The sequence below is a fragment of the Nannobrachium achirus genome, assembly GCF_963921795.1.
Source record: "Nannobrachium achirus genome assembly, chromosome: 20".
NCBI lineage: Eukaryota > Metazoa > Chordata > Actinopteri > Myctophiformes > Myctophidae > Nannobrachium > Nannobrachium achirus.
Genome location: NC_137827.1, coordinates 49,667,651 through 49,680,590, shown reverse-complemented (window position 1 = coordinate 49,680,590; position 12,940 = coordinate 49,667,651). Strand labels below are relative to the sequence as shown.

Below are 12,940 nucleotides of genomic sequence, written 5' to 3'. Positions count from 1 at the left end.
AACATGGCATTTCATTGCAAAAAGGTTGCTGACCCGATTTAGATTATCTTTCCATTTATAGGCCGACACAAAGGTTGCTGACCCGATTTAGATTATCTTTCCATTTAAGGGCCGACACAGCACCTCTCCAACACAGTATGGATTCCCCATGTATATCAACCATGCAAGATGCACACTGAAAATAGCTTGCACCCTCCAAGCATGGCATGAGAGAAAAATGGCCACAGCGTGAATGTGTTTTTCAAGATGACAAGGGAATCTCTGCACTACAATTCATATTGCATGCAATGCCTGACTTCATCACACAATCATTTCAACCATTGAGAAAACTGACACATTTTCAGCAGCTGTAAAAAAAAACAACACTTTTCATCAAGAAAACTGTATTTGCTATTAAAATGTAAATCTGAGCAATGCATCATGCTTCACACCCATTAACGGTTTGTTCCCATTTAACAGGGACTATGGTGGGATTTCTTTCAATTTTTTTAACAAATCTGTACTTTTTTCAGTCACAGAACCATATACTGTAAGCCCCAATGCCCCATATCACATGTTTAGGAGTGATACTCTCAAATCTCATAATTTGACAACCTTGTTCTTTCTTTGCTTCTCAATGCTCTGATAACACTGCTGCAGAACAAAGAGTCTGAAAAATAAACCACAATGGTATACAATTATACATCTAGTCTGATGAAGGGTCGGGTTAAACATCTCTCTGGAATAGATAGAATTGATGCCAGTATGGCCCTTTAAGTGTCTTGGTGCTGGTGACTAATGTTTAACATGCATTAGTGATTTAATGTGTTCAAGTGTCCTCACCCTCTACACGCTGGCATGCCTTGCTTACACAATGTCCCCACAACTGTCATGCCTAGTGATCTGCTCCATTCTTTGTTTCTCTGCTCAAGTACTGCATGCCAGCACAAAGAGCACAAGTCACTTAGCGACTGTAAATCACAGATTCACATGAAACATCAGCAAATCCCAAAGCACTTAAGTTGCAATAAATCACAGAGGCATGTACAAGGCTATTTTTCCAAGTAATGCTTTTTGCTGAAGATTCCTCTATCTTTTAATATGCACTGCACTGCCCCACACCATTTTATTGTATACCCTCGAACCATTTACTTGCACTGTAGGGAAGAAGCTTACCCGGCAATGGAGCTGTTCAGCAAGGGTAGTCATTAATTTTCTCCCACCCCGATTATAAAAGCCAGTCAAGGCTTTTAAAACTGAAAACATCCCGCGCCTGTTTCTTAAACAATCAAGCTATTAAGACATTTAACAAACAAGAGTCAATAAAAACGAATTAAATGTGTTTTATATAAAACAGAATCCTGTCCATAAAAATGTAATATACTTTAAAACTTGCCAAAATAAACATGTCATTCTCTCAATCTAATCATTACAACAGTGAAAGTCAGAGGTAACAAATGGGACATCATTTCTATATCACTAAAAATCACTACATTACGAGTTATCTTGTTTACAATGCTTAGCATGACTGCGAGTATCATTTGACGTTTTAGATGCTCAGATATCTTGCGTAAAAGTGAAAACCTAAATCGATTAGGTTTACCCGGCCTCCAGGGAGAATGAAGATGCACAGAAAATGTATAATAGTACATCCCATCATCATGGTGCCTGCTACGTTGACATAAATAAAATATAAAAATCTAATTTCTTTGACAACACGATAAAACAAGTAAGATGAATACTAAAAGCAGGCACAAACGATAAAAGATAAAAACCTCTTTCTATCAAGTATCGTAGTACATTTTACTCCTTGAATTAGATGCAATATGTTCCTTATCTAGTCCTGGTAAAGCAAAGAACAAAAAACGTTCTTTTAGGTCCTTGAAATTCTGGTAATGGGTGCTGCTCTTGTCCGTATTGTGAGGTTATAGATCCGGTACTTTCGGTGCACGACTCCCGTACAGCAACAAAGTACAGTATAACGCAGCCAGGCTGTACATAGGATACCCAGCACCACAGGAATATAGTCTGGGCACTAACCCTTGAACTCTCAGACTCATGTACCAGCCTCAGTCTGAATGTGGAGGAAGCGAGGATTAGGCGTCAGCTGCCTGGTCATCTTCATCACCAATTGAATTTCAATTTCTTTTTCGGTAATTCTGATTGGAGGCACAGAGAGAGAAAAAACTACATAATCAACAGAATTGTATGGAACAGAACAGAACAGAACAGAACACCAAACAACATATTTTGAACAGACTAAATTTGACAACTCTTTGGCTTCCTCAGTTAAAAACAGACCGGTGTGTGTCTTATACTTGGCCTTACAAATCATCATGTTGTGAATTACACCCCACCACCCAGAAAAAGTATTTTTCTCCCCAAGGTCCGATTTCTTCCATGATGACGCTGGCTGGCCAGTACAACTAACCTCGCGTCACCAAGCTTTCCACGGCAAAATCTCAATATTTCGACCACAGAGGAAAATGTAAACAAAACTCACATGGATTATAAATGCAAGACTTTTGGCCAAATTTCATGAAAATCATGCTGCTCCTGACTGTGACCTAAACTATGTATACATGTTGGAAGCTCCAAAGCATAGGTTAGTGGCAGTGGTTAATTATCTCATGATGCTGGCTAAAGTAGTGATACTGTGTATGTAAAGAGTGTAGATTAGAGATGTTTTGTTTTTAAACGTCTACTGTCTGTAAAGGTCAGATGCACAACTTTCATTGTCACTGTTAGCTCTGTCATAGCTGTTTGTTTGGAAAATAATCCTGGGCTAGTTTTAAGACGTGTTTGTTGGGTATCTTTTAAGTTTAATAGCCTTCGAAGTCTATGTTACAGTTGGTTTTGCACAGAAACATCCGGGAGAAATACGTTTTACTTTGACTCTTGAAGTACAGTCTGTACTTTTTACTTTTACTTGAGTAATAATTAGTTAATGATGAGTACTTTTACATTTCACAAGTACAGTACTTCTATTTGAGTACAGAATGCGAGTACTATTCCCATCTCTGTGTATGCATTTACTGGGGCAGTGAATGAGATAATGACATATACTCCACATTTGGGCATGCCTGACACGGAACTCCATATACTGTATGGGCATAAAGGGGACTGCGACTTGGACTGATAGATACCGAAATCTCCATATCATAAAAGGGACATGCATAACCGGGTAGGGCATGCGTTCCCATTTTTCCAAATAGTGCCCGATCTAGCAATAATAATTTATGTAATAACATACTTGTTTATTTCAAATGAGTATTTGATTGAATTATTATTATTCCATGATTGTACCTGCCGTAAGGTACATGCTGTAATTTTAATTGTGTGTGTGTGTGTGTGTGTGTGTGTGTGTGTAAAATCAATGACCATACATGAAGCTAGTTAACATTTGTTTGTTAGGTTTCTTTAGAACTTGATTATATTGTGTTTTTCTCTAGATAGATATCCATTTACATTGTTATATTGCTGTTAATGTACTGACCTATTATCTTGTTTATTATTGCGATGTTGTATCTGCTTATTGTAAGTCGCTTTGGATTAAAAGCGTCTGCTAAATGCCTAAACTGTAAACTGTAAACTGTGTGTGTGTGTGTGTGTGTGTGTGTGTATTAGTTGTGATGGGGGATTTACCAGGTACATTTGCACATACCTGGAATTTGTCTTCTTACCCATCCTAACTATCTATAATCATGCATCTGGAGAGTGGATGGGGATCAGTGTCTTACTCAATGACACTTTGACACTAAGCCCTTGAGGTTCACTTGTTAACAATCAATCAAATAAGACGATCCTTAATTTAATCAATGGCCTGAACTGACAGCATAATCATATACACAGACAAAATTCTAATAAAAACGGACAGACAGACAGGATTGGCAGCACATAGAAGGAAAGCTTCCCTTCCTCTAACAAACCAGAAACCACCCTTGAGGACTACTACTATGCCATACCTTCAGGTTCAGTTTCAGGTTTGCTCAGGTCCCAGAGTTTGGTCACCTTCATCGATTCCTTCTTCATGTTTCCTATAAGGCAGGAGATTGTCAGCCGATCAGAATATCTCAATCAGAATATACAAAGTGCACAAATTAAATTGTTCTTATAGCAACAAGTCTCAAAGTTGCAAATGAAATACAGTATATGTTGACGAATGGTCTGTTGGCCTCTTACCTTTGAGCTCCACATTCATAAGTGTTCTTTCTTTCAGTGAAAACTTCTTTTGGCGACCTCGCCTCTCATCAGACGGACCGCTCTCAAAGCTGGTCAGCTCTAACTCCACCTGACGATGACGTCTTGACAGAGAGGCCTGAAAACAAAAGTCAAAAGCTAAAGTCAGTCTTCCTGTATCACACATGTCACTGGGTGATTTCCACAATATATAACAATCACAAGTATTAATATAATAACAAGAAACACACACCTCCACTGCCTGTCCATAGCTCTTTGACTTGATGGAGGCGAGAAGTTCAGCTCTTTTGGAAGACTGAGGGATACAAACAAGGCAGGCAAGTTGGAGTGAGAACCATCTGCTGGCCAAGGTTTATTATTGCATGTGAAGTGTATAGATGGCTGCAAGGAATAAAATGGTTGAAAATGTTAAGAAATAAGATGGAACTCAGAACTCACCTCTTGCTGAGTTGAAGTCCCTTCACCACTATCTTCTTCTTCTTCGTCATCACCAGGTGGAACATCCTGAAATGAGGTAAGATAAGGCACAGCATCTAAGCACATCAATGTGCAGCAATCCCACCATAGCAATCCAACTCTTTAGTTATCATTATGTATTATTAATTCAAATTATTATAACTATCTGTACAACCAGTGACTAGGTATTTCACAAGGATATTTACATGTTATCCTACCTGTGGAATTACAGAGTATAAGATATGATTCGATATTATAGCGTAGTCTGGGACCAGCCGGACCACGCAAAGGGAACAATGTTAAGTCTGGAATGATGCTAGTTGGGAATGCATTCCCCACCCTTCCCGTCAGAAAACCACACAGTCAATCAGTCGAACGTTGGCCACGTTATGGGCACCACCATAAAACCTATGATATTATCACCAAAGGATGTCTCAACAACAGGCTACAAATCTTTTAATATTGCAAAAGTACATACACTACAATATCTAGTGTTGCACGTAATCCCCTCTCATATCTCCATCCTTCCCTTAAAAAAATACTATATGACCATAATGACCATGTGAAGAGCTCCAACCTTCTCTTGTTGCCAGTTGTAGAAGCCCACGACAGTCTGACGTAGCTGAGTGACGAAGTCTCTCTGGATCAGGTTTATAGAGGGGTCTGGCTGGTTGGCCGTGACGGCAGCGCCCGCCTTCAGCTGCTGATAGTGTTCATGCACATTGGACAGCTCCTGGTGGCAAAGACAGGATGGAGCACATCAGAGGTACTGCAATGTGTACGTTTGTGTGTAAGCTTACAATACAGTCCATGTTGAGTGAGTTTGAGTGAGTTTTTTTTAAGTTAGTAAGAAGTCATAAATTTGTTCTACTAATACAGTGACTGTGTTTACATACAAAAGGGTCGTTCACACCAAGCACGATACCTGTAACTGTGACTATAACGATAATTATGTAAGCGTGCCGTCCACACTTATGAACAATTCTATAAACAGGGTGCCATGGCATTAGTCCGAAGGTTCATTAGTCCGAAGGTTCATTAGTCCGAAGGTTCATTAGTCCGAATTTGTTAAGAATACTATGCCTAACTCTAACCCTAACCCTAACCTCAGTAACCCTAACTAAATTCGGACCAATGAACCTTCGGACTTATGAACCTTTGGATTTATGGGCAGTCCCCATAAACAGTGGCTTCAACCTCCGTTTTCTCAGAATGTATATGTTTAAAGGGATAGTTCACACCTAAAATGACTTCGTTTCTATCGATAACTCACCCCAGGGAGACTTGGGAACTATCCCTTTAAAATCTGCGATTATCAGCCATTTTCATTTTGACATCGGCCCCAAAATGTCGTTATTGAGGGCTCTACTGTAAATGCAGTACTCACTGATAGATCCATCTATCAATAATCCATCCAGCCTCTGTTTACTTACCTCTAGCAGGTCCTTAGTGACCACTTCCTGAGGACGACAGGCGCGCTCCATAAAGTCCTCACACATCTCCTCCTTCTTCATCTCCCTCTTCATGTTGTAACACAACTGAAAAAGGAGGACAAGGTGAGAGTTGGTGGAGAGGTCGATAAAGATTGCTCGTTCAAATCTCTGCCCTGACAGATGCCCTCCCTTAATCCAACATAGCTGCTGGAATCCCTGAGCGAATGTGGGAAAAATCTTGGTGGGACATGTGAATTTCAAAATTATCCCTGAATAACGAATGTCAATCAATGTGACTAAGAAGAAACATAAAGTGTTCGGGTACACATTAATGTGTATTACAGTACATGTACAGTATGTAGTACAGTAATTTTATTTTCGAATAGATTTTCAACTATGACCCAACTTTCATGCTCTTCCGTGTTTGAGGGGACCGACACACACACACACACACACAGTGAGTAGATACATACTGTACATACATAGATACATACTGTTCACGCACACACACACACACACACACACACACACACACACACACACACACACACACACACACACACACACACACACACAGAGTTATAAATGGATAAAATGCCTCACCATTCTGGGCATGGCAGTGAAGTGGAAGGCTTTGTGCTCCAGAAGGGTTCTGAGGATGTATACGGCATCAAAGTGCTGAGCATTGATGGCATCCTGCTCAAACTTCTTTACATCATCCCAATGATTCAGCGACAGTCTTATCTAGGGACAGCAGAAGAACAGTCTTTTTTTTCTGTCTGATTCTTTTTCTTTCAATGCTTTAAACTTTAAAGTCTGACAACATTTGTGTATTACATTTGCCACAGAACAATAAAGTAACTGAAAGAACAAAAATCAAGAGAACAAAGTGTCTGAAATGGTTTAACCATCTCTTCGCTGATTTTTTTTTTATCAAACCTCCTAAACATTTTAATTAATTCAAAATTGTGATAAAGCAATTCAACCTTTTCTCTTGGTATGCTGAATTGGTGATGGTACAATCCGTAGAGCAGGTATAATCCACCAACTCGGATCTGAAAGCTGAACGGTGGCAGGAAGAATGTGGTGGCTGTACAGATAATCTCATGACAGAAAGCCCTCTGCTCATAGCTCTCCATAGGGCCACTGCAGAAGACAGGACATCATCACATCACAATGAAAAATATAGAATAGATATGACAGATGTACATGCATATCCCAAAGTTACAGTCTATGTATTTCCCTGCTATATTTGTCTGTCATTCTGTTATATGAGTTAAAAAAGGAGTAAGGACCCCCAATTGAAACAAGCCCAAAAGCTTTTTTGAGGTATCCTTTTAGTTGACCTTGTACCAGTGATCTGTATTGTCATGAAACGGTAACTTTTCCTATGCAAACTTCTAATAAAGTATTCAATCAATCAATCATGCACCATAACACTCCATTTCGTATCCATGTTATTACCTAGTTAAAGGCTGCCATAACAGGGCTTGATTGATTGAAGAATTTATTAGAAGTTTGCAATAGAAAAAAGTACAGTTTCATGACAGTACAAATCACTGGTACAAGGTCAACTAAAAGGAGATCCTAGAAAGCCGAGGCTTATTTCCACAGGAACCACACTTTAAGTATCTCATATAACATTGAAAGACAGACGGATAGAACATAGTACTTTATCTAGGATAATATCAGTTTCAAAAGCATAACATCAAATACAAAAGGCAGAATACAAAGAAAAAAGGGGGGGGGGAGCATGGGGGCTTAGTCTATTTACAAGTCACGGGTAGCTGCTGTCTGAAGGTGACTTTTCATACCAATTTTGAAGGAGGCTAGGGATTTGCTCTCCTTTAGGGCTTGTGGAAGGGCGTTCCACATGTTGATGGTATAGCAGGAGAACGAGTTAGCGCCTTGTTTAGTGTTAAATCTACGCTGATGATGATTAGTGGAGCTGCCTCTGGTGTTATGATCGTGAACATCCTTGACCTTTAAGAAGTAGTTTGTCAGGTACATGGGAATCTTGGAGGTGTAGTGTATCTTGTACACCAGGCCCATTGCAAGATGCTGTACTCTGTCAGCTACTTTGAGCCACCCCACGCTTTCGTGGTGATGCTCGGTAAGGTGGGTCAGAGGAGGGAGACCAAGCACAACCCTAATTAGTTTGTTTTGGGCTGTTTGGAGCTTTAGCTTTAAGGCAGCTGGGGCGTCGCGATACCAGACAAGGACTCCGTAATCAATGAGGGGCCCAATAAGAGCACCTCCTAGTGTCTTTCGGGATTTAATATTGATCAGTGGGGCAACTCTTTGCAAGAAGCGAATTCGTTGATTGACTTTATTGATTACCTTGGTGGTCATTTTTTCACTGGATAGGTTAGCCTCCAGGATGCAACCCAGGTAGCAGATGTGGTTTTTTCTTTCTATCACAGTGTCACCTACTTTAATTGTGAAGTTCTCAACTAGGCTAAGTTTCTGACTAGATCCAAAGAGGATACATTCAGTTTTGCCTAGGTGAATTGAGAGTCTGTTGTCATTGAGCCAGGTGCAAATCTTGTTAAGTTCACAGTTAAGGGCCTTTTCAACCTGCAAAATGTCTCTGCCTGAGACTAGGAGAGCCGAGTCATCCGCGAACAGAAACAGATTGCAGTCACAAGCAGATGACATGTCGTTTACGTATATTAAGAACAACAGTGGTCCTAGTATACTCCCTTGAGGTACTCCACAGTTTACTGGGAGCTACCAATAACATAGTCACTCTGCTCAGTGCTCACTCACCAGCACAGGTTGCACCTTTCGAAATAACTTACAAGAAAATAGTTGAGAAGTTCATCTCCTTCCATATCCTGGAGAAAACCTCAAAACGCACCGATTCCGTTTTGTGGAAACGAGTGAGCAGCTCCTCGCAGTCACTTTTCACCTGCTCTCTGCAGAACTCCATTGTTATCTCACGTCCTTCTCACAGTGTTCTTTCATGAATGGCATCAGCATTAAATAAATGTGCCGCCGTGTAAAATCTAGAGGAATTCTGCCATAAACAACACCGTAAGACAATAACTTTATTCATGCTCTCCTGTGTGCGTGGTTTGGATTTTTCCTGCGCTCCTGCCTACAAAATGTCGCTGTCTTAGTACGTCATCAGTGCCCGACGGTGTTGTGAGCGCATGGGGCGTTCAAGTGATCGCCGCGAGCACAGCTTTCTCAACAAAAAACAGCCCTGTTGAACTCCGTTATTGGTTAATTTACTTGAATTCCCGAACAAATACAGCACCGAATGGTCACTTCGCACCACTGTGACCCAAAAGGCAAAATTAAACATTAGCCCGGCCGGGACTAGTGAACTAGTGAAAACAGCTATTTTCACTACTTCATTCATATCCATCTGATTTTTTTTTTAATTCATGAACATCTTAGCCTTTTTGGGATATGTTATTTCAGGGCCGGATCTAGCCTTTAGTAGTAGGTGGGGCAGCAAGAAATGATAGGGGGGCCACCTCCAGCCCACGCCGTGAGGCGTGGGCGGAAAAAAATGGGGGGATCAAACCCCCTAAAACACCCGAAATGCATAAAAAACAAAGCATTTTGGCACACTTATACCTATAACACGCATTACAAACAACAGGTCTTACACCTATCTCTCTCTGTCTCTATATATTCTAGTAGAGATGGACTGATTCTTGGCCGGTACCGATCCACCGGTTTTATGACGGTCTGACCTGCCAAAACCGATTTTCCGATACCGATTTCTTTAGCTATGAACTAGAAAATAGGGTTGCTCCAATACCCTTTTTTCAGGCCAAGTAGGCCTACAAGACATACTTCAATTTGAGTACCAATAAGCTAGAAGAACACTAATGCCAAATCAATCACAAAAGTAGACAATATCCAAAATCACAGACAATATCCAGTCTAATATGATATGGATATAATATTGATGCCAGCTGATCATTCACTGTAAGGCCTAAAGTTAAAAATACATACTACTGTAATATATTGTATAATTGCTGTGCCATTGATTCTTTCTGTGTCACTGTTAGAGCTGCATGATTAAGGCAAAACCTTTATTTTAAAATTATTGGTATACATATTGAGATCATTTATTTCAAATATTATTAATACTATTATTATTGAATAAATATTTTTTAAGAAGCAAAACGATTGTCTTAAAAGCTAAAATAAATAAGGTTGCATTCATTGTCTTCAAGGTGAGAAATTTACCTTGTGTCAAAGTAGTCTGACTCTAGTCTATTCCTTCCTTTCAAATATTTAAGGGCAAAATATTACCTCATGACCCTGGCTGTTCCTGTTGTTTTGGGTTGTAAAACCTCTGTAAGGGACTTAAAATGTTACATAATACATTTCTGTTGCTTAATGTACTTTGTGAAACTATCGGAGGATACTATAACGACCTTTAACAGGCTTCACCTGGACATGCATTAATTAATCCAGCGTGTGGACAGACACACGACACGACACCACGCAAAGTGAACTGACTTTTTTTTTTCCAACAACAGAGAAACGGGAGGTGGTTTTCCTTTGAAACTGGCTAAAATAAAGGGACATTTATAGGATGGCTTTTTCTGTCGCTTGCAACAGCCTTTGCAATGCTGTTGCTTTCTGTTAAATGAAAGTGAAAGTAAACTCCTTCTGCATGGACCGTCTGGACTGGAGGCAGGAAAGCCTTGCGATGCTTTTTTTTTTTTTTTTTTCTTCTTCTTTGAGACTACATTGACACAGGATTATGGAATATATCCTTACATTGCAAAGGTAATCAGCATCATCTGTATTCTGTTGTAGGCTGCCACTAAGTAGACTGGCTGCTATTTGCTAATGTTTAAATTAGTCCAGAGCATCATGCTGTGCATCGGAATTTATGTCAGTGACCGTCCGGTCACCGATGCGGCCGGTTTGATATCATACCGGCCGATTTTTGGAGCGGTGAAAGCGCTCCCAATAGACAGGTATGTCCGTGGGTGGCTATGTCTCTGGGTGGCTATGTCTGTAGCCTGGCAATACCTTGAGTGGCCACACAAGTTAAAGGAGGGGCGCTGTTGTGCAGGCACACATACACACACACACACACACACACACACACACACACACACACACACATGCAGCAACACTCACCCCCCCCCCCCCCCCCCCCCCCACGCACACACACACACGCACGCACGCACGCACACACACACACACACACACACACACACACACACACGCGCACGCAGCAACACTCACCCCCCCCCCCCCCACACACACACACACACAACATCATGACACCCCCCCCCCCACCCACACTCACGCAGCAACACTCACCCCCCCCCCCACACACACACAAAAGCATGACACACACACACACACACACCCCCCCACCCACACTCACTACACAAACGCACACACACACACACACACACACGCGCACGCACCAACACTAACCCCCCCCCCCCCCCCACACACACACACACAACAGCATGACACATTAAAAAGCTAGCAACATCACTGCATTATAGATCTAGGACAGAGTTCATAGATTTAGAACACATAGAATCAAAAACATAGACCTGGAACTGCTCAAATTCACCGCTCCACTTCGAACCAAGGTTTGATTTTTGATTTTTGCATGCCATCATGTTTGGTGGGGCAGACAGGGCATTTAGGGGGGCATTGCCCCCCCTTGCCTATGCCTAGATCCGGCCCCGGCCATGGGGGTTTAAGTTTTCAGTAGGAAAGACAAAAACAATGTTCTTTACTAGGAAAAGAATTGGAGATGAGGTTAAATTAAAAATATACAAACAAGAACTGGAAAGAGTCAAGCAGTTTAAGTTATTAGGAATATGGTTTGAAGAAAGATTAACATGGAACATACACATCAAGAAAGTTGAGGAGAAGTGTAAAAAGGTTCTAAATATAATGAGGTGCCTAGTAGGAAAGGAATGGGGGGCAGATAGAATGGCGCTAAAGGCCATTTATAATGGATTAATTAGGGCCATAATAGATTATGGGAGTGTTGTGTATGGTGCAGCAGCAGATACACACCTGAAGAAATTAGATAGTATTCAATACCAGGCATTGAGACTATGTACAGGAGCCTTTAAATCGACACCTATACGGCAGCGTTACAGGTGGAGATGGGGGTCATGCCCATAGATTTGAGAAGACTGCAGTTGTCAATCAATTATTGGGTAAATTTAAAGGGTCATAAGGAGGACCATCCAGCAAAAGAGATATTAAAGCCTAGCTGGGAAAAGGAAAAAAAGGAAGTAAATAACTTTGGATGGACAGCAAGGAAAAGAGCAGAAGAAATAGGAATTGAGAAACTGGAGTTTAGTCCAACAGTGCCAATGCCAGCAGTGCCACCCTGGATTTTACCAGATGCGACAGTTGACTTAGGTATATTGGAAAGGAGAAGGAAGGAAAAGGAATTTGTATGTAATGCGCAGAGTGTCCAAGAACATATGGAGAAATATTATAGCTATGTCAAGATCTACACAGATGGATCAAAAAGTATAGATGGGAAGGTAGGGGTAGCATTTTGGGTTCCAGAATTTCAGGTGAGGGTGGGTAAAAGGATTAGTGATGAGGTGTCGGTGTATACAGCAGAAATGGTAGCAATTCTACTAGCAATACAGTGGATAGAGGAGATTAGACCTTTGAGTGCGGTAATATGCTCAGACTCAAGTTCAGCTTTACAGAGTATGCAGTATAATAAATCTGAAAGTAGACCGGACATACTACTAGAAATTCAACAGGGATTATACCGAATAATGATGATGGGCATAACGGTGGTGTTGGTATGGGTGCCAGCACACATTGGAGTAAGAGGGAATGAGGAGGCAGATAGAATAGCAAAGGAGGCCACACAGTGTGTAGACGTAACAATGAAA

At 40.9% G+C, this 12,940-nt stretch overlaps 2 protein-coding genes across 2 annotated transcripts in view; both read right to left on the bottom strand.

Annotated features, from left to right (window-relative positions):
- The window catches only part of syt16 (synaptotagmin XVI), a gene marked incomplete at both ends in the record, with an annotated part of 48,308 nt that extends 46,210 nt beyond the window's left edge, over positions 1-2,098 (bottom strand). The window contains one exon of the mRNA XM_080751126.1: positions 2,044-2,098. Within this exon, the coding sequence (XP_080607252.1) occupies positions 2,044-2,098 (55 nt within the window). The remainder of the gene's footprint in view (positions 1-2,043) is intronic.
- snapc1b (small nuclear RNA activating complex, polypeptide 1b) lies at positions 2,024-9,067 on the bottom strand. The gene is made up of 11 exons (XM_080751125.1): positions 8,870-9,067; positions 7,055-7,214; positions 6,672-6,812; positions 6,069-6,173; positions 5,213-5,368; positions 4,842-4,849; positions 4,618-4,756; positions 4,412-4,474; positions 4,162-4,297; positions 3,945-4,016; positions 2,024-2,138 (listed from the first exon to the last, which is right to left on the bottom strand). The coding sequence occupies exons 1-11, from the start codon at positions 8,998-9,000 to the stop codon at positions 2,104-2,106; spliced, it is 1,146 nt and encodes a 381-aa protein (XP_080607251.1). The 5' UTR covers positions 9,001-9,067; the 3' UTR covers positions 2,024-2,103.
- Between the last annotated feature and the right edge of the window lie 3,873 nt (positions 9,068-12,940).

Excerpts from the sequence above, each read along its gene's own strand:
- snapc1b (XM_080751125.1), bottom strand. The coding sequence starts at position 9,000 with ATGGAGTTCTGCAGAGAGCAGGTGAAAAGTGACTGCGAGGAGCTGCTC. Across the intron at positions 5,369-6,068 it reads TCACTAAGGACCTGCTAGAG|GAGCTGTCCAATGTGCATGA; the intron begins GTAAGTAAACAG and ends CTTTGCCACCAG. Across the intron at positions 4,017-4,161 it reads TATGAATGTGGAGCTCAAAG|GAAACATGAAGAAGGAATCG; the intron begins GTAAGAGGCCAA and ends CCTGCCTTATAG.